We start from the raw sequence: 27,138 nt of genomic DNA, 5'->3' as shown, positions 1-27,138 counted from the left end.
CTATCGGACAGTTCTGCCCACGCGTAGGGAGGGGCTCCACTTCAGTTCACTATCCACATCCCAATCATTCCTAGACATGCCCTCACTGACACACCCACAGCCACTTAATCATCGCCATTTCTTAACCCAATCAAGTTGACAATTCAAATAAGCCGTTGTAGGGGACTCGCCCTCTCTGCTACTGCCTGGCTCCACCCATCTGTGCTGGCTGGTGCTTGGAGGAGGAACCTGATCTCCACACATTTGGTGAAAAAGAGCTCTCTTTTCTCACATTGCGAGTCCGTGTTCATCTATAAGGGGTGGAGAACCAAGTGAAAAAGGTAATGGAAATCTAGAAGAGTTGGACATTGCCTAAAATAGATTCATAGTTGGGCTGGACTGTGAATATGAACCTACCCGACTTTTTACCATCCACCCACCCATCTAGCCATTCAAGTTGTATACCATCCTTCTTGGCTTGTATGATCAGTTCCACCATATGCAGACTCAGTCCTGCCTTGAAGGTGCAGATTAGTATAGATGGTGATTGTTTTTTGATTGAAGGCAGAGATGGTCTGAGGCATGTGTCTTCAGCGTATCCCAAACCTTAGGGAAGTTAGATCCTGTGACTGCCAGAGGACTGTCACCATTTCCTTTTGTTAACAGTTTAAATAATAGAAAAGGGAGTTTTAAATAAACATCTACTTACCTCCATCCCCATCCCCAGCACCCTGGGGAGCTAATAGACAACATCGTGTCTATAGTTAATAGTACTCTATTGTTTACTCAAAATTTGTTAATAAGGCAGATTTTAAGGGTCCTCAGGTCAACATCCCCAATACCCCAATGCTAACTATAGCTGGTGGTGGATGTGTTAATTGGATTGATTGTGGTAATCATTGCACAATATACATTGTAATCATGTCATACATTAAATACATACAATACTTATTTGTGATTATACCTCTGTAAGGCTGGGAAAGTAATAGAAAAGGAGAACAGACAGTGTACTTTCTGGAAGCCCACCAGTGACATAGAGGGCACTTCTTTGGGACAAGGTTGGAGAAGGGGGATAGACTTTGATTCTGTGTCAGGAGAAGAACTTTTCCAGAAAGCTGGAACTCTTCAAGAAGGTCTTTGAATTCTTTTTTATTTATCACATTCCCTTTGCCTTTTGAAACTGTCCTGCTGTCTGCCCCATGTGTTGGGCCACTTCTGTTCAGAACCTTTTCTCCAAAACTCTACCTAATGTTTATGACGATTTGTGACTCTTTCCAATCAGAAGGTCAACACCTGGGGGACAAGCATGAATTTTTGCTCATTTCCTAAGCCCTGTTACTCCAAGGTGCCTGGACATTGCTTAATAAATGCTTGTGGCATAAAAACTTCTTTGTTGAGTTAGCCTGCGGGATTTCAGCCAAGAGAGAAATCTCCTGGTGGGGGGCAGAGCTGGATCTAGAGCTCTAAAGAATTCCTGGAATTCCTGGAATGATTCTCCTAGAGAGGTGAGGTGGATCTGGAAACAGGTGGGATTCCTGACTCTACCCTGAACTTTGAATATCCTATTCAACCTCTTGATTTTCTTCTATGCAAAAAGGGATCACCTCGTGGGTCATCCCGAGGTTTAAATGTATTAATACATATAAGGAACTTGGAATGTTTGGCAACAACAAATACTCACACAGTGTTAACTATTACTCTTAAAGACTTTAAGAACAGACGCTACCTGAACGCTGATGAAATTACCTAAAACCTGTCTTCCAGAAGCTGTGCCTACTGTAAAGGAAATAATTAAGAGTCTGAAGAGAGAGTGTAAGGCCCCAAAAAGGAAACCCCAACTCTGTCCCATGGATCGACGGCAACCCCAATCAACCGCAGGAGGCGTCACTTGATGCAAACCGCAAGAGGTGTTTATTCCAGCGCGCTGGGACCCAACTCGAGGAGTCCCTAGCAGAAAATCTTGCAGGTTTATAAAGGCAGAGACCACACATCGGGAGGGGTCGCACATGAAAGGGAAAAGGGGAACAAAGCTGCCGGGAAATTTCAAAGGGGGTCTGGGTTTGCTGATAACATACAACATGTTTCACAATGTTTTACAACAGGCTGTAGATTCTGGTCAATAGTTTCTGGTAATCCTACTGTTGGAGCACTATCTGGCTATCAGGCTCAATTTACCCTTTTACTCTCTGTTTGGGGCTGTTTCCTGGAACAGCTTTAAGGGCTTTGTTCCCATTACTGGGAGGGAAACCTTAGGGAGTTGAGATAAAACAGACAGCTTAAAAAAATGTCCATTCTTTCAAGAGAATGGGAGAAAATCTCGGCCAGCTACTCTTCCAATAGGGAATTAATATCCAGAATATACACAAAACCCAAAACACTCAAAACAAAAAAATTATAATAAAAATCAGTAAATGGGCAAATGATCTAAACAGACATTTCTCAGAAGAAATAGGGCAACGAATATATGAAAAAATGTTCAACATCCTTAGCAGTCAGGGAAATGCAAATCGAAGAAATACACTGAGATTTCATCTCACTCCAGTCAGAATGGCAGTTATCAAGAACACAAATAATAGTAATGCTGGAGAGCATGCGGGGGAAAATGGCACCCTCACACGGTATTGTGGGATGGCAAATTAGTATAACCACGTCAGAAAGCATTGTGGAGAGTCCTCGCAAGGCCAGGAAAGGGACACCAGCTATCCCCCTCTTTGGTGTTTATACAAAAGAACTAAAATTGGCATACTAGAGTCATACATGCATACCAATGTTTATAGCAGCACAATTCACAATAACCAAGCTCTGGAAGAAGCCTAAATATCCATCAACAGACGAAAGGATAAGGAAAATGTGGTATGTATACACAATGGAGTGTTACTCAGCCATAAAGAAGAATGAAATTATGGCATTTGATGGTAAATGGATAGAACCGGAGAATATCATGCTAAGTGAAATAAGCCAGACTCAGAAAGTCAAGGGCAGGAGTGAGTGTGGAGGGCAGAGAATAAAGTTTCGTTGGATTAGACAAAGGGAATGAAGGCAAGGGAGGGGGAATGGGAATAGGAAAGACAGTGGAATAAATCGGACATCGCTTTCCTATGTTCCTATATGAATACAGGACCAGCACAACTCCACATCAAGTACAACCACAAGAATGGATCCTCTTTAGAATAAGTTATACTGTATAATACGTCAAAATATACTCTACTGTCATGTACATCTAAAGAGAACAAATAAAAAAAAACTAAAAAAAAAGAAAGCCAAGGGCCAAAGTTTTCTCTCATTTGTGGAAACTAGAGAAAAATAAGGAAAAAAAAATAAGAGAGGGATCTTCTGAAAATAAAAATGAGGGCTGGGGTTGTGGCTCAGTGGTAGAGTGCTCACCTAGCACGTGGGAGTCACTGGGTTCAATTCTCAGCACCACATTAATAAATAAAGGCATTGTGTCCATCTACAACTGAAAACATTAAAAAAAAAGGAAAGAAAATAAAAAAGAGAAGAGTGGAGTGAAGGAAGGGGATTGAGGGGATGGGAGGAGGCATGGGCGAGGGGAATCACTGTGGAATGAAACTGGCCAACTTAGGCTATACATGAATACCTTACAAGGAATTCTACTTTTATGTATCACCATAATGGATCAACCAAAAATAGGCAAATGCCTATAAGGAAGACCCATAGAGTAGAAGAAGGGGATTGCAGGAGGGAATGGGGAGATGGAGGGGAGGTATTGGGGATTAAGAATGAGCAAACTACATTATATGCATTTATGATAACGTCAAAATGAACTCTACTGCTATGGGGAACTATAATGTGTGATGAGCTGACAGGTTTGGCTCCTTGGAAATGTTACAGGCCAGGCTATCTGGGCAATGACCAAACAGACTCCATTTTGCTTTGAGACTCCATGTTATGTAGGAAATGCTTCTCCCATAGGAACACCCTGCCTCTGTACCCATCATCAGTTACTTAGCATGACATGTTTAGCAAAGCAAAATGACAATTCTTATGAGATGAAAAATTGTTCTCTTTTGATTCCTATTGCTCCTAAACAATGTACCATGTGAGCAGTGATTGTGTGGATGTTAGTAGCCATTCTTTAGTTTGTACTTAGGTGAAGTTCGTTTTGACCCACTTCCCCTCTGCTGATGATCTCATAATGTCAGTTTGTAATTTCGAATCATAGCAACAGACATTTATGATTGTTGTGATTTTTGGTATAAGAATCCCTACTACCCTATGGTCGGGGCTGTTCTCCCATCATCTCATATCACTGTGTATGTTGTGATAGCCATTTTTTGGGGCATTGTGTGAGACAGTCAGCTGGCTGGCTTAATAAAGACTCTCAAATTTGTACTTCTCAATGGTGATTGGTTTGTTCTTAAGTTGTGCCCCATAACATAATGCACTAATGAAAACACAACAAAAGAAGTTGTTCCTGATTGGAAGACTTTTTCTATGGCTTAAATATGTGCTTCTTTCAAGATTCACATTGAAACTTTATCTCTGTTGTGTGGGATTGACAGGTGGCTTTGGGGAAGTGATTAGGTCATGAGGGCTCGTCCCTGTGACTGACTGGATTAGTGCCTTATAAAAGTGATGGAGGGAACTAGCTAGGCCTGTCTTTGCCTTCTGCCTTCAGTCATATCACATAGCAAGAAAGTCCCCACCAGACACAGAATGCCTGAGACTTGATTTTGGACCTCTCAGCTTCTCGAACTGAGTGAACTGAATAAAATTTATCGTATTCATAAATTACCCAGTCTTTATTAAATTGTTACAACAGCACAAATGCACTAAGAAAAGCTTCCATTAATGTTATAAGAATTGGGCTGGCTCGAAAAAAATAAAATACTTGGGAATCAATCTCACAAAAGAGGTGAAAGACCTCTACAATGAGAACTATACAACACTAAAGAAAGAAATTAAAGAACACCTTAGAAGATGGAAAGATCTTCCATGTTCTTGGATAGGAAGAATTAATATTGTCAAAATGGCCATACTACCTAAAGTGCTATACAAATTCAATGCAATTCCAATTAAAATCCCAATTGTGTACCTTACAGAAATAGAGCAAGCAATTATGAAATTCATCTGGAAGAATAAGAAACCCAGAATAGCTAAAGCAATCCTTAGCAGGAAGAGTGAAACAGGGGGTATTGCAATACCAGATCTTCAACTCTACTACAAAGCAATAGTAACAAAAACGGCATGGTATTGGTACCAAAATAGAAAGGTAGATCAATGGTACAGAATAGAGGACACGGACACAAACCCAAATAAATACAATTTTCTCATACTAGACAAAGGGGCCAAAAATATGCAATGGAGAAAAGATAGCCTCTTCAACAAATGGTGCTGGGAGAATTGGAAATCCATATGCAACAGAATGAAACTAAACCCATATCTCTCACCATGCACGAAACTAAACTCAAAATGGATTAAGGACCTCGGAATCAGACCAGAGACCCTGCATCTTATAGAAGAAAAAGTAGGTCCAAATCTTCACCTTGTTGGTCTAGGACCAGACTTCCTTAACAGGACTCCCATAGCACAAGAAATAAAAGCTAGAATCAACCACTGGGATAGATTTAAACTAAAAAGCTTTCTCTCAGCAAAGGAAACTATCAGCAATGCGAAGAAAGAGCCTACAGAGTGGGAGAATATCTTTGCCAATCATACTTCAGATAGAGCACTAATCTCCAGAATCTATAAAGAACTCAAAAAACTCTACTCCAAGAATTCAAATAGTCCAGTCAACAAATGGGCTAAGGAAATGAATAGACACTTCACAGAAGAAGATCTACAAGCAATCAACAAACATATGGAAAAAATGTTCAACATCTCTAGTAATAAGAGAAATGCAAATCAAAACCACCCTAAGATTCCATCTCACCCCAATTAGGATGGCGATTATCAAGAATACGAGCAACAACAGGTGTTGGCGAGGATGTGGGGAGAAAGGTACACTCATACACTGCTGGTGGGGCTGCAAATTAGTGCAGCCACTATGGAAAGCAGTGTGGAGATTCCTTAGAAAACTTGGAATGGAACCACCATTTGACCCAGCTATCCCACTCCTTGGCCTATACCCAAAGGACTTAAAATCTGCATACTACAGAAATACAGCCACATCAATGTTCATAGCTGCTCAATTCACAATAGCCAGACTGTGGAACCAACCTAGATGCCCTTCAATTGATGAGTGGATAAAGAAACTGTGGTATATATATACTATGGAATATTACTCAGCCATAAAGAATGATAAAATTATGACATTTGCAGGCAAATGGATGAAATTGGAGAATATCATGCTAAGTGAGATAGGCCGATCTCAAAAAGCCAAAGGACGAATGATATCGCTGATAAGTGGAGGATGACACATAATGGGGGGGAGGGAAGGGTTAGAGTTAGGGTTAGGGAGGGGGGCAAGTATGGAGGAAGGAACTACTGTATAGAGGGTAAAGAGGGGTGGGAGGGGTGGGGGAAGGGAAAAAATAACAGAATGAATCAAACAACATTGCTCTATGTAAATTTATGATTACACAAATGGTATGCCTTTACGCCATGTACAAACAGAGAAACAACATGTATCCCATTTGTTTACAATAAAAAAAAAAAAAAAGAAAAAAAAAAAAAAAAAAGAATTGGGCTGGGCACCTTGGCATTTGCCTGTGATCTCAGCAACTCAGGAGGCTGAGATAGGAGGATCATAAGTTCAAGACCAGCTTCAGCAACTTAGTGAGGTCCTAAGCAACTTAGTGAGATACTGTCTCAAAAAAAAAAAAAAAAAAAAAAAAGAGCCAGGGATGTAGTTCAGTGGCAAAGCACACTTGGATTCAATCCCCAGTACCCCCCCTGCCACAAAAAAATATAAAGATTTTCTTGTACTTCAACTTTACAATATTGTTTGGACATTAGCTTGGTGTGCTGCTAATGTCTAACAACTTTCTCTCTGGGAGGAGAAAAAGTCAGCTTTTTTAGTGTTCTCTAAATGCCTTGGGAAAGAATGAGATAGTGGCATTTTAGGATTTTCAAACCGTATAATCTCTATCACGAATACTCAACACCACTGTGTAGCATGAACAAAGCCACAGGTAATCCATAAGCTAACAGATATGACTGTGTTCCAATAAAACCTTATTTATGACCCATGTGCAATTTGAATTTCATGTCTTCCACATGTGATGTAGCAGTATTCTTTTAATTTTTTAAAACTCTTTAAAAATGAAAAAGCCATTATTAACTCACAAGCCACACAAAAACAGGTGCAGAACATGCTTGGCTGCAGGCAGAGTTTGCCAGCCTGAGAACAGGAGGCTCTCCAGCAGAGGGAGGGAGGGGTGGACAGCTGCCTCTTCAGGACATTCATAAGACGTCTCACCAAAGATACCATCTAGAGCAACCAGACAGAACTGGCTCCGACCAACAAGGGTCCATTGTCAATTTTTCAGGAATTGTGCAAATTATTTATTGCACCACTAGGATCTTGAGGCTGGCCATGATGAGAATTTTCACACCATTGCCTCTCAGGTTACAGCAGGAGGACTAAAACTACCTCAGGCTCCACTGCTGAGCAGCAGATGAAGAAGGGGTGGTGGTGCCTGATCTCATGCTCGCTTTTCTTGACCTTCTGGTTAATTTCTTCCTACTATGGACCTCACGTTGTCTTTGCTGCATGGCATCATTGGCAGGATAGCCTGACCGTCAGGTCAGTTGGATTGTCTCCTGGCTCTGTCTTCCATTTCCACTGTCTCCTCTATGGGTTGGATGAACTGATTTCTAAGACCCCTCTCAGTTCTCAAGTCGTCACCATTGTCAGGAGCACGTCAGACCACCTGGAGAAAGCTGTACCTGATAACGGGCACTCATGACTGGCAGTGTTCAGATGCATGATCTCCTATTTTTTTTTTTTTTTAAATAACCCTGCAGTATAAATATTATTATACTCTACAGATGAGAAAGCTGAAGCTCAGGCAAGATGAGCAACAAGATCCCATGGAAATGTCATTTTGGGATTTGATCCCAAGTCCCTTTGGCGCTAAGTTCAACTTTCCTTTCATTAGGCCACACTGCCTCTCTGCATGCCTGGGCTTTATCATGCACAGGATGGACAGGGCTGGGTTAGGAATCTGGCTTACTCATCTGCCAAGGCATCCTGTGCATTGGCACATGTGCCTCCCAGGAATGGTCCCTCTTCTGGATAGCAGGACATCAGGTTCTCATAGGTGACCAGCAAGACTGACTGCTAGGTAGGCTTGGTGAGTGACAGTGAGATCAGCAAGTCTGAAGATGACAGGTGGACAGATGTCACGACGTCTCCAGCCCTGTGCAAGTCTGAGTCCCTTCTCTGGCACTTAGGGTGGAGGGCCCTTGACCAGGCCATCTGCATCCCTGTGACCCCTCCCACAGTTTCCTCACCAGACTGTTGCCTGGGTGTGTGGATGGGATCAGAGTCAACAGGAAGTCCTTAAAGCCAGGCAACATTGCTGAGGGTATGGCCAGGCTGAAGCTACCACTCAGCAGCTTCTTGCTCTGGGACCCAATACTGAAGGACTGTAGAAGAAGGAGGTGAAGACCCATGTCGCCCCAGCTACATTGTCCTGAAGGGTCTCAGCCAGGAGTCTGAAGTGAAATGGTAGCAGTCACAGAGGATGACCTTGGTGGGGGGTGGTGGAGGTGATTCCTCTGGCTGTGCTGTCAACACTGCCTTCTAGATTGCTGATGCTGTTGGAGAAGGCCACACAGCCACCCTCGTCCCTGATCTGCTTCTGCACCTGCTGCTCCAGCCACTCACAGTTGCCATTGTCAGAATCCACCAGGCCCGCCCAGGTCCAGCTGAGGTGGACCCAGGGCCCAGCACCCAGGTGGTGCTGCTGATCACTGTGCAGAGGAAAGACGGAAACTGGAAATGGTTGTGAAGCCAGAACTGGGGACAGGCAGTTAGTGTAGAAATAGGTCAAGTCGAGGAAATGGAGGCCATGAACGCCTTCTGCCTCTGGAAGTTGGAGACTGCACCTGGGAGAATGGAATGTCAAGGACCTCTGGAGCCCATTGATTACCAAATTTACCTGCACTTGTTAGGGACTACAGGCAGGGAGCTGCTAATTAATGCCCCCTGTGCCCTTGCCTGGCTGAATCACTTTGGCCCTCCCCCTGCCCATTTGCTTCTCACTTTTTGCATCTCACCTGCAAAACCAGGCCTAGTCACATAGGCAGGAAGGAGAGAAAAGGGGGGATAGAACTGGAGAACAAAAGAGACCCTAGCCTATAAAAGATGTAGAGCCTGCTCACTTCTTGGGACTCTAGAACATCAGCCATGGCCCCTTCTCCTCCCTGGGACAAGTCTGTATTATTACCTTTAAATGAAACCTGCTTAATATGCTCACCTTGACGTGCTTCTCTGATGTTATACTTCAACACCTGAGTAAGCAGAACTCGTCACCGGTAAATGGTGGTATCTGTTGGAGAACTGGGGTGCTGAGATCCATGGCTGATCTAGGGAAAGGAAGGGTCTGTACCTTCCTGGCCAGAGCATCCTTGCTCGGGATGCATGAGTAACCTCAGCAGCCCTCTGACTTAGCCTCCTTCCTCTCCCATCTGCCATTTATTTTCAAAGACTACATCACTGACCTTTGATAGACGCTATATCCAGGCCCTTCTCAAACCTGCAGGCTCGGGTCTGAGAAGCCAGTTTGCTTTCTTAAGAAGGACTGCGTGGGAAAATCAAATCTTGCGGTACAGGCGGGAGAAGCAGAGAAGTACAGATTTCTAAGGGTTTTGCTTTCTGCATATGTCATTCTTGACATTCAGAGGTACGGACTCCAGGGAATTAAAAACTACCATCATCGTTAGAAGAAGAGAAAAAACACATATACCTTCTAAGCAGCAGAAGGAAAGAATGAACTGGAAAAAAAGTAAATAAATTAGGAAAAGTCAGAAAGCTATGATAATAGAAAGAATACATAAGAGCACAGAAATATCTTCTAACAAAATTAGGTGAAAATGTTCTTTATTATTTTTATTACTATGGTTTAAATTTATTAATTAAAAGCAATGACACGGCACAGAAAGTAGAAGAGCAAATGAAGGCAGGATAACATTAAAACATGTCTGCAGTAGAGAGACCGTGAAAGGTTGTGCTCCGGGGTAGGAAGAGTGCTGGGTGCCCTACTTGCCTGTCCAGGTGAAAGCTCCAGCTTCCTCTGGGCTCAGGGCTCCAGCAGGCTGATCGCCATGAATACCCTGCCCTCCATCCTTGGGCAGGGGCCCTGATAGGAGAATGGTGGGGGCAGAGTGAGGCAGGGGCTTCCACTCCTTTCTGCTCCGCCACAGGTTGGTGGAGGCTGTTTTCTCATGGAAGGCCACAGCTCTGGTCTGGGGGAGGCTCTCCTGCTTCCTCCCTGTGGATAGAAGCAGCTTGACACGTGGTCTTCCTTCACTCTGGCACTCCTTGGGAAACAGCTCCTACATCAAGGCCTCATTTCAGTGTGTCATCTGGGTCTCTCCTTTTCGGGGACAAAGAGGAGGGGACTCAGCAAATCCTGACCATTACACTTAACAGTTGGATAAAGAGCAATAGTCAGTCAGTTGCTATTTAAAAGAGACACACGGAAAGCAAAATAAGAAGAAAATTCAGTATTAGGGGATAGATCTAACTGAAATTTTAGATGAGTCCCCTGGGTCCGGAGACTCTGCAGCCCTTTGACCTATGGAAGGAGGCGAGGCCTCCAGAACACCATGGTGGGGATCAGTCAGTCAGGGAGTGATTGCTGGTGGGCAGGTGAAGTGGACACCATGTGGTGGACTAAGTTTTCTTAAGACTGCTTGCTAGCAGAAAACTTTTCAGGATCAATGACAGGGTGGTGCTATGGCTAATTGAAAAAGTTAAGAGACCATCAGGGGATTAAGAGATATATACGTTTCCTAGAAAATAAAAGGACTGAATAAATTATGCTTGTCTTCTCTCCTTCTTCCTCTTCTTCCTACTCTTCCTCTCCCTCTACAAGTTTCCCAGTACGGGACTTGCTTTTGGACTGTCCCCAGCCCAAAATGTCAATCATGCATAAAAGTCCTTTTATTTCCATGTCTTTGTGATTCTCTGGCTCTATACCATACAAAATATACAGAGGATCAGGGAATTGTCTTTTCTCAAATGTTAACAGCTCCTTCCAAGCCTGTATGGTTATTATTATTGTTAACAACAATAACAACGAACAGTTTTTGGTATGTATTATTATACTGTGTTATGGTCCTGTTAATACCTGCAAGGACTGAAAGCAAGACACATTATCCTTAACCTTTGTTATCTTTATTGTAGAAGAAGATGCAAAGATCAGAAGGATAATTTAACTTGTCAATATCACATAAGTACAAGCAATGTTCTTAAGATCGAGGCTTACTGACTGTCAAGTTAGAGCCCTTCAGAATTTCTAATCCTTTTTCCTGACCCATTTCTGTGTCTGCTGGGGGTCATTCCAGTCATGTGAATGAGAGGGTGTCAACCAAGTCCTTTGATTTTTAGGGATTCTGGGGTTTTGCAAAAGCAGAGTTTGGAATATCAAGGGCCATTGCAAAATGCTCAAGAATTTTCTGAGGTAGAATTAGGTGTTCCCTTGAATATTAGCAAAATAAAGGTAATACCCAACAGGTGAAGACCCTAGTGCTAGAGAAAAGATGCATACATGCTAAATGAGTCCAGTTTTTAGGAGATCTGGGAGTGTAGAGCCTCCAAGGCTAGCCTGTGGAAAGCTAACTTAAATCCCCTGTGGTTAATGTCTGCAGTAAGCACTCTTTGGGCTTGATGCTGGGGAGCCCTAGGGGTGAGCCAGGCACATAGTTGGGACTGGAATGCTACTGAGGGATTCTTTCTCCCACATGAGGGACAGTAAAATCAACTTAAAAAAAAAAAAAAAAAAAAGGACTCAGCCTGCCTGGGTGTTTCTGTCTTTTTTAAGGGAGGTGGTACGTCTGCTGAGCCAAATGCTGGTTGCCTAGGCAGGTCTGACTTCATAGTGACAATGGTCCAGTTATTTCCTTGTGCTCTGAGAATAATTATTTCGGAAAGAGGCTTTGCTGTAAGGAGAGAATACAGTGAGCAGCCCACACAATGTTGGTAGCATTGGAAGTTATGTTTCTTATTCAGAGTTAAAAAGGGGTGTTTGGTCTTGACCATGATTTTGGGCAGCCAGAGGCAGTTCCATGGAGAGTTGTTGGTTGTGGGTAAGGGCGCATTTCCTGAGATAGTGATGTCACCATGTTGCCTGTGTCCCACTCAACTCTGAGCTCTGTGAGTTTGCAGCCAGGCCTCACCCATATTGGGTCGTGATCTGGCCTATTGCTATTGATCAGAACACATCTAGCACTTGGGCATGAACTGGGACATCTCTGGAGCTACAAAGTGGCGTCTTTAACAATCGCCCCTCAGTGCGCATTGTTAGAAGGCCTGATTCACCCCATCAGTGGGGCGCTTCACCTGCAGGCTGCTGCCCTGACCTCATGAGGGGGCTGGGGCTGGAGAAGGGGGTCCTGGCAGAAGGGAGTCGCCATGCAGGGAGGATGGTCTTGGGTCTGACACCATCCACAGCTCTGAAGAGGGACCTTGAAGCAGCCTGAGACCGTGGGGACTCGACTGATCTCATGCACCTCATCGATGAAGCCAATGAAGAGCCAAGAAGAGTGATTTGTTTTCATACCTTTGAAGGCAGTTCACGTAAATGGAAACTGGAGGGAGTAAGCCTCTGTCAGCCACGGGCTTAGTGCCTGACTTAGAGCAAGCTGTCACTCTTCTCCGCCGTTCCCCTTTGGAGCCTTGAGGCCGGGTCGTTCCACTGTGAGTTCTCCCAGGGCTGACTTGGGGGCTCTGTGCGTTCATGTTCACCTTCTCCGGGAGTGCAGGACAGGGTGCAGCCAGGGGACATGAGGCTGTAGCACAATGCTCTACCCCGTGAGAGGTGTGCTCAGGAACAACTTGGAAACAACCAGCCCAGAGATAGGCAGCATCTTTGTCTGGGAACAGCCTTCCTCCCTGACTTTTGTACCTTCTTCTACCCCTGGAATCAGTTGTCTGGGTTTCAATCCCAAACCATTACTCATTAGCTATGTGACTTTTGGGCAAGTGACAATGTGACACTCCTCGTCCAGCCTCCATTTCACCATCTATAAAATGGGAATTATAGTAGTTTCTTTGTCATAGAGTTGTTGTATTAAATAAGATAATAAAATGAAGATAATAAAATAATAGGAAATATGAACAAAACATTTACTATGAATCAGGCATTTACATAAAAAGTTTAGATTAACTCATTGAATCTTAAGAATTGTAATATATGCAAAATATATAAAAAACAGTTTCTGATAACAGCAGATATACAATAAATGGTAGAGGTAGTTATTATTAACTTATACTGAATCAATATTGCAGAAGGAAGAAGCAAGTGATAAACTCATTTCTACTAGGGTGTGAATGGCTGACTGTATGTATGTACACACCACTCCTCCTAGAGGGTAAAGTGTTCTCATCTGATTGGATGATTTTTTACTTGTGGTATTTGAAGCTGCAGTGGTCTGCAAGAGACGGTATTTAATGCTTTGAAGGGTTAAAAAAAAACAAAACAGAGTTAGGCAGTCATGTACCTTTCTCTTAGGCATGCCGGGGGAAAATAAAGTTTCTCCACTTTGGGAATGATTTGACAAACACTGCTTCTCTGCCTAATGGATTTGGTATATGTTAAAAGTCAAATAAAAAGTAGGCAAATATTTCATAGAAGCCTCAAGAAATCTCCCAGGATGTCTTGCTACGTTTGCTACCTTCCCAGCCTCTGAGAAGGGGAAGGGAGAGAACTGAGATCACCCTAGCCCAGGTCGTAAGTCCTCAGACCATGGGCTGCTGGACAGTGAAGGGCAGCCGGGGCTCATTAATCCCTTGGGTCCCAGGCTCTTTAACAAATTAATAGAATAGTTATGGGACTTTGGCCCAAGTTAGCCAGATTTTAATTTTGCCCCAAAAAGTTGATTGGAAAAATACTTCCAACATTTAGAGACACATCTTGACTTGTGTGTCCCTCTATCGTTTCCTTGTCATCTCGTTGCCGATCAGAGAAGGTCATGGAAGGTCATGGTCAAGGGAAGTCCTGAGCTAGTCCAATACCTTTTTCACATTTTGTGGAAGGAAAGCTCCAGACCCTGGGAAGTATCTTTCTAAGGTCATAGCCTGCTGTCTCTCTCCTGGCTTGCACCTGTCATTGTGCCCTGAGCCAGAGTACAGATGGTTCCTGACTTAGGGTGTTTCAACTCACGACTTGACTCTACAGTGGCGTAAAATGCTAGGCATTCAGTAGAAACCATACGTTAACTTTTACATTTTGGTCTTTTCCTGGGCAGTCACATGAGATGCCATGTTCTCTGGTGGTGCCGGCCAGTGGCGGTGCCAACCTGTCAGCTGTGCCACCATGTAGGTGGACAGGGAGACTCTCGAGTGGACCGTGTTGCTAAGCGAGGAGGTTTGGCAGGTTACTAAATGCATTTTCAACTTGGTGATATTTTCAGCTTATGCTGGGTTTACTGGGATGCTGCCCCACGGTACGTCTAGGAGCACCTGTATTCAAGTGCTTTCCTCTTTCCAGGTACGACTCACCTGAGGAGCTCTGCACATGGAGAGCAGCCCAGCCATGGGCTCTGACTCCAGCGAGGTCATCCTTGCGACCACCCCCAGGAGTTTCTGGGAGCCACGGCCAAAGCTGGGCATGGGCTGGAGCTTGTTAGATAGCAAGGCCAGGGTGCTCCGCAGGGCTTGGACCCCTGAGATGTATGGATCTTAGATCTGCAGTCCCACCTCGATGTTGGGCAGGAAGGCTGGGTTCTCTTTTGCCTTATCCACAGCACGGAGAAGGCCAGAGCATTCGAGCAAAAGTGAGCCTGGAGTCTTGAGAAGGGAAGGGACAGGGAGAGTTCGGATTGGTCGGTAGCTCTAAATAGCTGCACCAAACAGCCCCAGAGAATCTCTCCTTGGTAGGAGCAAGGGTGAAAATGTGGGAATGAATTTAGATGTGCATTTTCTTAAAGAAAGAAAACTTTGGGGGAAAACAGGGACTCCAGGGAAGATGGGCATGGAGAAAGAAGGCAGTTTCCCAGAGGAGGGTGAGCAGACCCACAAAGTGACAGCACGCAGACATACACACATCAGGGGGGCAGAGAGAGTGACGGCAGTGTTGGCACACATTCACCAGTCCATGCTCTCACTGCCCATATGCGTCAGTCCGCCAGCTCAGTGGGTATGGAATGGATGTGACACAGAAAGACAAACACTGGGAGAGATGACTCAGATGCAAAAACAGAGACACATCCCGAGACCAGCACTCGGATGTGGATGAGCCAGAGAGACATGGTGGACGGGACAGACAGGTATGGAGACTGGTAGACTGACACACTGGCAGACAGATGGACACAGGAAAGGGCAGACAGACGCCTGCACAGACAGCCGCAGACACAAGCACAGGGCTCCAAGTAGATGTAACAAACACACAGGACTGCCTTTGACAATGACTCAGGCAGGGTGACACAGGGGCCTGGCTGAACACGCCCCAGGGATCATTTTGGGTAGGACCTGTAGGCTCAAAGATTGAAATCTGCTTTGAAACTGGGTAAGCCTGGGAAATGCTTCAGAGAGTCATGAAATATGGGCTCCTGGGTGAGAGATGCTATCAACGTGGGCTCGGGGCTGGCTGCCTGCACCCCGTGGCTGGGCCTTTACACGCATTTCACCACAGGTGTAGTTGCCACGATTTTGTAAATGCTCCCCAGTCTCAGACTGCTGCCTGCCTCGGTCAAAATTAAGGAGTGTCAGCATTGCGCAGAGGGGGCATTCGGGTCCAGAGAGAAAAAGGGACTTGGCGTGCCTTAGTCAGCCATGTGGGCAGAGCTAGGAGTAGAGCCACAACTCTGAAACCTCTGGGAGACTCCAAGGGGACTCAGGAGGGATGGGCTGTCCTGCTCAAGTGTCTCCCTGACAGAGGACCTTGGAGAGTGGGTGACAGCTGTAGGGGCCCCTGCTACCTAGGGATGAGGACAGCTCTCCCCCGACTCCCCGCCCAGGGCTAAAGAGAGTGACCTACTGTCAGCACAGTGTCTGCTCTGGAGGCTGCTGGAAGGTGACTTCTGTTAGGGAGTCACAGCTCCAGTGGGCACATCTCCTTTGGTGGACGAGATGTCTGAGCGTTCGAGCTTTGCCAGATAGCTAGGAGCCTGGACAGTGTTTACCGTGGTGGCTGCTGAGCTCAGAGCCACCAGGACCACTGCACAGGGCATGGGGAAGGCCTTTCCCTGTTGTGTGTGGCCAGGGTCCTCTGTTGTCAGTGACTGGACTTGCTTCTTCTTGGAGGCTCAAGACACATCTGCTGGGGTGTCCAGGAGACCCCTGTCTTCCACAGAGGAGCGAGTGTGGCTGAACTCCCAGTCTTTGCTCCACGTGACTAACGTCAGAGTCCTCCGGGTCTCTGAGACGCCCCTGGGGCCCTGGCCTCCAGCAGCTCCTCACCTTCTCGGTTACTAACTTTCCTTACTGGCTGGCTGGGATGCCTGGCAGAGACAGCCCCGCGGTGTGGGAGCGGGAGGTGGGCCCTGCCTCTCCACACTTCTTTTCTTCTGGGGACCCTCCTCCTGGACCTGTGCTTATGAAGGAGGCAGACTTCTCTAGTGTGGAGTCTCCTGGGCCTGTTCATACCCTATAATCCCTAAAAAGTGTAAATATCCGCTTTCTGGGGCTCCAGAGGGCAGTTTGTTAGGAGAGTGGAAAGGGAAGATCAGGGGCAGGGACTGTGCACAGGCCGGCCTGAAGGAATCCCAGGGAGCAAGAGAGGTGTGAAGGCGGAGACGGGTCCGTGAAGATGAACCGTCCATGGCAGCATCCTACCTAGACGACAGATGGCCCACAGGCCCCAGTGGCTGTCTGGTCCCATAATTTTACAGGAGAGGAATTTCAGGATCAGGAAGAGGGAGCAACTGGCCCAGAGGGAAACTTTGCTTGTCTGCCCAGGTGTCTGGGGTGACAGTACAGCTGCCCTGTGGCTGTGGGGTGTGACTTTGGGGAGCCAATCATGGGAGTTGCTCTTGACTGTTCCTGGACGTGTCCATGCCTTGCACATGGGAGGGCCTCCACTTTGTCTGGAGTTAATACCCTGTTTGCATGGGTCCCCGTTGCACTTGCTGGCTTTAGACCAGACATGTGGCCCTGTCTTAGCCTCCCCCAGTGATGTCCGGGGAGCCCTAGAGGGTGTTTGATATGTGGAAACAAGCCCACTGGACCCATCCTGTTTTTCCTGCTGATACCTGCAGTGTGCGAACATCTGGAGAAGGCAGTTCACTCCTACTCATGCTGCCTCTGTTGACGTTGGTGAGCTTGCAACTGCTCCTCTGTTCTGGGTGCTGCTTCCTGGAGGCCCCAAGTCGCCCAAGTCAGGGTGTGAGGAGGCCCTTTCCTGGTTTCAGTGCTGCTGTGCTTGGCCTCTGCTTCACACTCCTCTCAGAGAGGAGTAAGGTCCCCTTCCCTCTCTGTGGGTCTTGCTTTTTCAATTGGGCCCTGAGCAGGCCTGGCTTTGCCCTAAGTGTCACCCTTCAAGCCTTGAAAACAATCTCGTCAGCTGGTACATCATACAACTCCTGTCACAGGAGCTCAAAGGCAGCCCAGGGACAGTTACTGGGTCACCTTCCCCTGGCTTCTAGGTTTCTGAGCAAAAAATTTCCCCTTCAACCCTGAGCTCCATCCAAATGCCCATGCAAGTTGGGGCCCAAGGCCCACAGGGTCCACTTCCCACAGGCTTAGCCGGGGCTCTGCAATCTGACGAAGGAAGAAAGGCAGCACCCGTGTTGGAACTTCAGGCTTCAGGAACAGATACATTGAGAGCATTCTGGGGAGATAGTGGCTCTTGAATCGCTCAACACACAAAACACAGAACATGAACCATCGCCACCGACATGGCCAGGTACTGGTCCATGACTCACGTCCTTACTATCGTGCTCAGATGGTGGGGCTCTGGGTTGGCTGAGGGGCTAAGAGACAGGACAGGGCTGCCTAAATTCTCTCCAAGATGCATAGTGGTTTCTTTGTCCTTTGGGCCTCTTTCTGGGAGATGGAATCTTAGAGAATGTCAAGCAGTGCCCTCATCTGACACAGGTGAGCAAGGACCGGTCCAGTCCACTCCTTTCTGCAGTCCACTCCTTTCTGCAGTCCACTGATGGCCCTGGTCTCATGGCTGATGCTCACCTAGAAGTTGTGGATTGATCTTGTCAGGCAGAGATCACAAGGTCTCCTCAGTTCAGGTCCACAGAGCTTATGAAACACATAAGGAAGGGCAAACTTCTTTCATTTCTAGAGGACTAACATACTCTAGACCCAGGGGAGCCATGAGCAAAGAAATCGCTCCCTTCTAAGGCCTGCCCTCGCCTTGCCTCTGAATGAGCTGCATATTTATCTGATAAGATTCATTCCCCACAAAGTCGGACAGACTTGTCTCTCTCCTAGGGGTCTCCTAGAGTCTGGGTAAGTAAATTTGCTTTCCTATGATTGAATCTGCCTTGATAGAGCCAATGGTGTAAAAGAGCTGCGAGAAGAAGGTAGTGACCAAGGGGTGTGGGTGAGACTCAGAGCTACACACTATGAGCAAACCGTTTTCCATATGTGAGCAACAGTACGGTCTGGATGCTGTTGCTGCAAAATTTATTGGTTGAAATCTAATCACCAGTGCGATGGTATTAGAAGGGGAGAACTTTGGGAGGTGACTCAGGCCTTATAAATGAGGTGCCAGGAAGCTGCTTGGCTCTTTCCATGATGTGGAGACACAGCTAGCTGTGAATGAGAAAGTGAGCTCTTGCCAGGCACGGAATCAACTGTTGCCTTGATCTTGGACTTTCCAGCCTCTGGAATGACAAGAAATAAGTTTTTTTTTTTTTTTTTTTTTTGTGCTGGGGATTTGAAACCAGGGCCTTGTGCTTGTGAGGCAAGTACTCTGCCAGGTGAGCTATATCCCCAGCCCAAGAAATAAGTTTCTGTTGTTGAAAGGCATCCAATTTATAATAGTTTACTTTAGTAGCCTGAACAAACTAAGATACGTGTTGACCAGGTGTGCAGGTAATTGTGTCCAATGATCACGGACCAACATCTGTGTGATCCATTCTTTTCTTTTTATAATTATGATTATTGAAAGAATTATCACTTACCATATGCCTGCTTGGGTTCCAAGTATCATACATCCTTTAGTTTTGGGATCAGCAAACCATGGCTCACAGTCCAAATGGGGCTTGCTGCCTGTTTTTGTAAAATCATTTTATTGCTACCCAGTCATACTAGCCTGTGGCTTCCTGCTCACGATGGCAGACCTGAGGATTGTAATGGAGATTGTCTGGCCTGAAAAACCTAAAATATTTACTGTCTGACCCGGTTCAGAAAAAGCTTATTGGCCTCTGTTGTAGACTTAACTTTTTTTTTAAATTATTATTTTTTATTTTTACAGACTGCATTTTGATTCATTGTACACAAATGGGGTATACATCTTTTCCTTTCTATGGTTGTGCATGATGTAGATTCACACCATTTGTGTAATCATACATGTACATAGGGTAATGATGTCTGTCTCATTCCACCATTTTTCATATCCCCACCTCCTCCCTCTCATTTCCCTCTATGCAATCTAAAGTTCTTCCATTCTTCCCTCAACCCCCATCCTCCTATCCCCATTATATATCACCATCCACTTATCAGGGAAAACATTCGGCTTTTGGTTTTTTGGGATTGGCTTATTTCACTTAGCATGATATTCTCCAATTCCATCCATTTATCTGCAAATGCCATAATATTCTTCTTCTTTATGACTGAATAATATTCCAATGTATGTGTGTGTGTATATATATATATATACACACACCACAGTTTCTTTATCCATTCATCTGTGGAAGGACATCTAGGTTGGTTCCACAATCTAGCTATCGATGTGGCTGTATTACTGTAGTATGCTAATTTTAGGTCCTTCGGGTACAAACTGAGGAGTGGTATAACTAGGTCAAAACTTGGGTCCATTCCAAGTTTTCTGAGGAATCACCACACTGCTTTTCAGGGTGGCTGCACCAATTTGCAACTTCACCAGCAATGTAAAAGTGTGCCTTTATCCCCACATCCACACCAACATCTATTATTGTTTGTGTTCTTAATAATAGCCATTCTTATTGGAGTAAAATGAAATCTTAGGGTGGTTTTAATTTGCATTTATCTAATTACTAGAGTTGTTGAACACTTTTTCATATATTTATTAATCACTTGCATATATTCTTTTGTAAAGAGTCTTTCCAGTTCCTTGGCCCTTTTATTGATTGGGTTCTTTGTATTTTTGGTGTAAAGTTTTGTAAGTTCTTTATAAATTTTGGAGATTAGTGTTCTATCTGAAGTGTGTGTGGAAAAAATTTTCTCCCACTCTGTAGACTCTCTTTTCACATTATTGATTGTATCCTTTGCTGAGAAAAAGTTTTTTAGTTTGAATCCATCCCATTTGTTGATTCCTTCTTTTATTTCTTGTGCTTTGGGAGTCTTGTTAAGGAAGTCTGATCATCATGTTCTTCATGATGAAGATTTGGGCCTACTTTGTCTTCTATTTGGTGCAAAGTCTCTGGTCTAATTCCTCAGTCCTTGATCCATTTTGAGTTGAGTTTTGTGCAGGGTGAGAGATGGAGATTTAATTTCATTTTACTGCATATGGATTTCCAGTTTTCCCAGCACCATTTGTTGAACAGGCTATCTTTTCTCCATTGTATGTTTTTTGGCTCCTTTGTCTAGTATGAGGGGCCTGTATTTTTGTGAATTAGTCTCTGTGTCTTCTATTCTGTACCATTGGTCTGCCTGTCTATTTTGGTTGCCAAAACTATGCCATTTTTGTTACTATTGCTCTGTAGTATAGGTTAAGGTCTGGTATTGTGATACCTCCTGCTTCACTTTTTCTGCTTAGGATTGTTTTGGCTATTCGAGGTCTCTTATTCTTCCAGATGAAGCTCATGATTGCTTTCTCTATTTGTATGAGGAATGTCATTGGGATTTTAATTGGAATTGCATTGAATCTGTATACTGCCTTTGGTGGAATGGCCATTTTGACAATATTAATTCCGCCTATCCAAGAACATGGGAGATCTTTCCATCTTCTAAGGTTTTCTTCAATTTCTTTCTTAGTGTTCTGTAGTTTTCATTGTAGAGGTCTTTCACCTCTTTTGTTAGATTGATTCCCAAGTTTTTTTATTTTTATTTTTTGAGGCTACTGTGAATGGAGTGGTTTTCCTAATTTCTCTTTCAGAGGATTCATCACATCAATAGAAATTCATTAGATTTATGTGTATTGATTTTATATCCTGCTACTTTGCTGAATTTGTTTATTTGTTCTAGAAGTTTTCTAGTGGAATTTTTTGGATCCTCTAAATATAGAATCATGTCATTGGCAAATAGTGATAGCTTTTCCTATTCGTATCCCTTTAATTCCTTTGGTCTGTCTAACTGTTCTGGCTAGTGTTTCAAGAATGATGTTGAATAGAAGTTCTTCTTTTCCTATTCATATCCCTTAATTCACTTGGTCTGTCTAATTGTTCTGCCTAACGTTTCAAGGATGATGTTGAATTGAAGTGGTAAAAGAGGGCATCCCTGTCTTGTTCCAGTTTTTAGAGGGAATGTTTTCAATTTTTCTCCGTTTAGAATGATGTTGGCTGTGGGATTAGCATGGATGGCCTTTACAATGTTGAGGTATGTTCCTACTATTCCTATTTTTTGTAGTGTTTTAAGCATGAAGGGGTGCTATATTTTATAAAATGCTTTCTCAGCATCTGTTGAAATAATCATGATTCTTAACTTTAAGTCTATTGATATTATGGATTGTTTATTGATTTCTGGATGTTGAACCGACCTTGCATCCCTGGGATAAACCCCACTTGATCATGGTGCACTATCTTTTAAATATGTTTTTGTATGTTAATTGCTAGAATTTTGTTAAGAATTTCCACATCTATGTTCATCAGGGATATTGGTATAAAATTTTGTTTCCTTAATGATTCTTTGGTTTTGGTTTCAGAGTGATACTAGCTTCATAGAATGATTTTGGAATGATTCTCTCCTTTTCTATTTCCTGGAATACTTTGAGGAGTTTTTGCTATGCCAAAAAGAAGTCATTAGTAAATACAAAAAAATAGAGATACTACCTTGTATTCTATCTGACCATAATGGAATGCAATTAGAAATCACTATTTTAGATAAAATCACTATTTTAGATAAAATAAAAAACAAAAACTACTCCTACACCTGGAGACTATATAATATGCTACTGAATGATGCGATGATAACAGAAGACATCAGGGAGGAAATAAAAAAATTCTCAGAGGTAAACAAGAACCATAACACAACATATCAAAATCTCTGGGACACTCTGAAAGCAGTACTAAGAGAAAAGTTCATTGTGTTGAGCTCATACATTAAAAAAGTAAAAAGTCAACAACTAAATGACCTAACATTACAGCTCAAAGCCTTGGAAAAAGAAGAACAGATCAACACCAAAAGTAGTAGAAGACAGGAAATAATAAAAATCAGAGCTGAAATCAATGAAATTGAAACAAGAGAAACAATTCAAAAAATTGACAAAACAAAAAGTTGATTCTTTGAAAAAGTAAAAAACATTGATATACCCTTAGCCCACTAATGAAGAGGAGAGAGAAAACTCAAATTACTAGAATTTGTGATGAAAAAGAAAAGATCATATCTCTCACCCTGCACAAAACTCAACTCACAATGGATCAAGGACCTCGGAATCAGACTAGAGACCCTGCATCTTATAGAAGAAAAAGTAGGTCCAAACCTTCAACTTGTTGGCTTAGGAGTAGACTTCCTTAACAGGACTCCCATAGCCCAAGAAATAAAAGCAAGAATCAACAATTGGGATAGATTCAAACTAAAAAGCTTTCTCTCAGCAAAGGAAACTATCAGTAACGTGAAGAGAGAGCCTACAGAGTGGGAGAATATCTTTGCCAATCATACTTCAGATAGAGCACTAATATCCCGAATCTATAAAGAACTCAAAAACTCTACACCTGGCAAAGGGAAGCCGCGGTGGATGCTGGTGAACCGGGAAAATGGTGGTCACCAGGTCTACACGTTCTCGGGCCAGGATTCAAGTCGTAGCCTCTGAAAGTTCCCAGCAGAAGGTAGGAGAACCCAAGTCTCCTCCGTTTCTCCTCAACGCTTCATAGAGCAGCGCTCAGGCAGGTGGCGCGGCGCGAAGGGCCGATGGCGAAGGCACGAGCTTTCGGAGTGCCGCGAGTTTTGCTGAAGGGATTCAAGCATGTCCAGAAAGCAGGAAGGAATGTGGATCTGATGACCAAAGTATTACTGAATCACTGCAGACTGATGGTGATAAAAGATCAGGCCCTAGAACTCCTAAAACCAGAAAGAGGAAGAGCAGAGCTACAGCCTCGCTAGCAGAGATAACTGAACCATCTACTGATGGAGAGAACTCTGAAGCAGAGTCAAATTATTCTTCTGTTTCTGAGGTCCAGGAGCCTATTGTAAGAATAACCAGGAGAAGAAAGATCATAATTACACCCACCGCCGTGTCTCGTGTTAGGAAAAGGACGATAACTCTGATAAATGAGCCTCTTACTGAAGAAGTTGTCTCTGAAGCAGAATCTCATGTTTCATGTATTTCGAGAATTGTGCCTTCTACAGAAGTAACAAGAAGAAGGAAGGCTAAGTCTCTAACAAATCTAAGCCAAGAATCAGATGCAGAAGCTACAGCTGATGCTGAGTCATGCTCCTACATTTCAATCTCTGAAATTACACCTAAGAGAAAAACCAGAAATGTGCAGAGTAAGTTAAAGGCAGAAATTGAGAAGAAAGATACTAAGGTTGTACCAGGAAATGAAAAGCAAATCATAAATACACCTGTGAATTCAAAGGATGCAGATACCAGACAGGATTCTCAGTTACCAGCAGGATTTCCTTCTCAGATAAATAAACCAAATTTCTGTAATAGTGAAATTTACAATGACTTTAATGATGATCCCTTCCATAAAAATTCAGACCAAGTACTAACAGTGCAAAAACACCAACATCTTAATGTAAGGGAGGAAAAAGAGACCAGTATTGCATCTCTTAGAGAAACAACATCTCTTAAAGAGGACAGTGGAATAATAGATGAGGGAAAAGAAGTTAATGGGAAAGGTTCTCAGTTGAATCTTTCTGAACTTAAGGACACAAGCCTTCAATCATTAGTGTCTCAGAAACATTCAACCCCCCAAAAGAAAACCACATCAGAGCACTCAAATCTGAACTGTGAGGCTGTAATGAAATCATTAGCAAAAACATTTGCAGTTGTGGAAGTGAACAGATGGAGTGAAAAGAGAAATAGCACCATAAAAACAAGTGACATAACAAAGTTCAGTGATGATGATGAAGAGTGTACTAGAATAGATGTCAGTGAAGACAACAGCAAAAGGAGTGAAAACCTAGAATGTGATACCAAACTCTCCAAGTCTGAGCTCAACACTTCTCAGGAGATAGGTGATTCTGTTTTATTAGTTCTTAGCAGTGATGAAAGCCAGCAGTCCGAAAATAGTGAAAGTGAAGAGGACACTCTGTGTTTTGTTGAAAATAGTGGCCAAAAGGAGTCAATAAGTGGAGACTCGGGAAATACATCATGCAAAAATGCATTCTTTGTAATAGATACAACTCCTAGATTGAGTGCTGATAAAAATTTTTATTTGGAAGAGGAAGACAAAGCAAGTGAAGTTGCCATTGAGGAAGAAAAAGAGGAAGAGGAAGATGATGAAAACAGTGAAGAACTGTCAGATAATGACAGAAATGAAGATGATGAGTGTAGTGATGAAGATGACTTACTAAATAACACAAAGTCTAAACTTCTGAAATTGACAAGTAGCAGCATAGACCCAGGTCTGAGTATCAAGCAGTTGGGTGGTCTGTATATTAATTTCAATGCAGACAAACTACAGTCTAACAAGAGAACTCTGACACAGATAAAGGAGAAGAAGAAAAATGAGCTTCTGCAGAAAGCTATCGTTACACCTGATTTTGAAAAAAACTATTGCATTCCACCATACAGTGAATCAAAACGTCAACTTCAGAAAAAACGCAGGAAAGAGCGACAAAAAACAGCAGGTGATGGCTGGTATGGTATGAAAGCTCCAGAATTGACAGATGAACTGAAAAATGATCTCAAAGCACTGAAGATGAGAGCAAGCATGGACCCAAAAAGATTCTACAAGAAAAATGATAGAGATGGCTTTCCTAAGTATTTCCAGGTTGGAACCATTGTTGACAATCCAGCTGACTTCTACCATTCACGAATTCCCAAGAAGCAAAGGAAAAGAACTATTGTGGAAGAACTGCTGGCTGATTCTGAATTCAGAAGATACAACCGAAGGAAGTATTCAGAGATCATGGCTGAAAAAGCAGCAAATGCAGCAGGAAAAAAGTTCCGTAAGAAGAAGAAATTCCGCAATTAAGACTCACGAAGCATACCACAGTATTTTATGTCACATCTTTGTTAAATGAGTTTTAAAAACTAACACCATCATGTAATTTAATATAGACTGGTTCTGTTTATATAGGGATTTTTGTTTGGAAATAAAGTTGATTAACAGAGAAAAAAAAAAAAAAAAAAACTCTACACCAAGAATACAAATAATCCAATCAACAAATGGGCTTAGGAAATGAACAGACACTTCACAGAAGAAGATGTACAAGCAATCAACAGATATATGAAAAAATGTTCAACATCTCTAGTAGTAAGAGAAATGCAAATCAAAACTACCCTAAGATTCCATCTCACCCCAATTAGAATGGCGATTATCAAGAACATAAGCAACAATAGGTGTTGGCGAGGATGTGGGGAAAAAGGTACACTCATACATTGCTGGTGGGGTTGCAAACTAGTGCAGCCACTCTGGAAAGCAGTATGGAGATTCCTCAGAAAGCTTGGAATGGAACCACCATTTGACCCAGCTATCCCACTCCTTGGCCTATACCCAAAGGACTTAAAATCAGCATACTACAGAGATACAGCCACATCAATGTTCATAGCTGCTCAATTCACTATAGCCAGATTGTGGAACCAACCCAGATGCCCTTCAGTTGATGAATGGATAAAGAAACTGTGGCATATATATACAATGGAATATTACTCCACCATGAGGAATGACAAAATTATGGCATTCTCAGGCAAATGGATGAAATTGGAGGATATCATGCTAAGTGAGATAAGCCAATCTCAAAAAACTAAAGGACGAATGATCTCGCTGATAAGCGGATGAGGACATACGGGGGAGGGGTAGGAGGGGTTAGTGTTAGGGTTAGGGTTAGGTTTAGGGTTAGGGATAAGGAGGGTGGTAAGAATGAGGAAGAAAGGAATGTATAGAGGGAAAAGAGGGGTGGGAGAGGAGGGGGGAAGGGAAAAAAATAACAAAATGAATCAAACAACATTGCCCTATGTAAATTTATGATTTTTAATTAAAAAAAAAAAAGATCATGACAGACACCATTGAAATACATAACATAGTTAGAAGCTACTTTGAAAATCTATATTCTGACAAACAAGAAAATATCGAAGACATTGGCAAATTTTTAGAGACATATGATGCTCCCACACTGAACCAGGAGGACATACACAATTTAAACAGATCAATTTCAAGCACTGAAATAGAAGAAGCCATCAAAAGCCTACCAACCAAGAAAAGCCCGGGACCAGATGGAGTCTCAGCTGAATTCTACAAGACCTTTAAAGAAGAACTGATACCAATAGACTTAACTTTTAGTTTACAAGAAATACAGGGAGAGTGTCAGGTATTAGTTTTCTATTGTTGAATAACAGGTCACATTCAGCAGCTTAAGACAACACAAAGCTGGTAATGTCCATGAGTCAGAAGCCAGGATATGAAATATCTGCTGATGGCTTTCCTTGATGATATCAAGTTGCTGGGTGGGTCTTCCATCTCAGCTGAGACTTGTGGTCCTCTTCCGAACTCCTTCAGATTGTTGGTAGAGTGAGTCTCCTGGCCATTGAATGGTTGTGGAATCCATTTTCTGGCTCCTATCAGCCAGGGCTGGTCTTAGATGCTACCTGCAGGTCTCTTTCTGTG

The 27,138-nt window shown here is 43.4% G+C and overlaps 1 protein-coding gene across 1 annotated transcript; it reads left to right on the top strand.

The window, feature by feature from the left end:
• Nucleotides 1-23,118: 23,118 nt before the first annotated feature.
• LOC306639672 (deoxynucleotidyltransferase terminal-interacting protein 2-like) lies at nucleotides 23,119-25,648 on the top strand (the record flags this gene model as incomplete). The annotated part of the gene is made up of 2 exons (XM_079103453.1): nucleotides 23,119-23,190; nucleotides 23,236-25,648. The coding sequence occupies 2 exons, from the start codon at nucleotides 23,119-23,121 to the stop codon at nucleotides 25,504-25,506; spliced, it is 2,343 nt and encodes a 780-aa protein (XP_078959579.1). The 3' UTR covers nucleotides 25,507-25,648.
• Nucleotides 25,649-27,138: the final 1,490 nt, after the last annotated feature.

The sequence above is a fragment of the Sciurus vulgaris genome (assembly GCF_902686455.1).
Source record: "Sciurus vulgaris genome assembly, chromosome: 11".
NCBI classification, from domain to species: Eukaryota; Metazoa; Chordata; class Mammalia; order Rodentia; family Sciuridae; genus Sciurus; species Sciurus vulgaris.
This window is presented reverse-complemented; position numbering and strand designations above follow the sequence as displayed.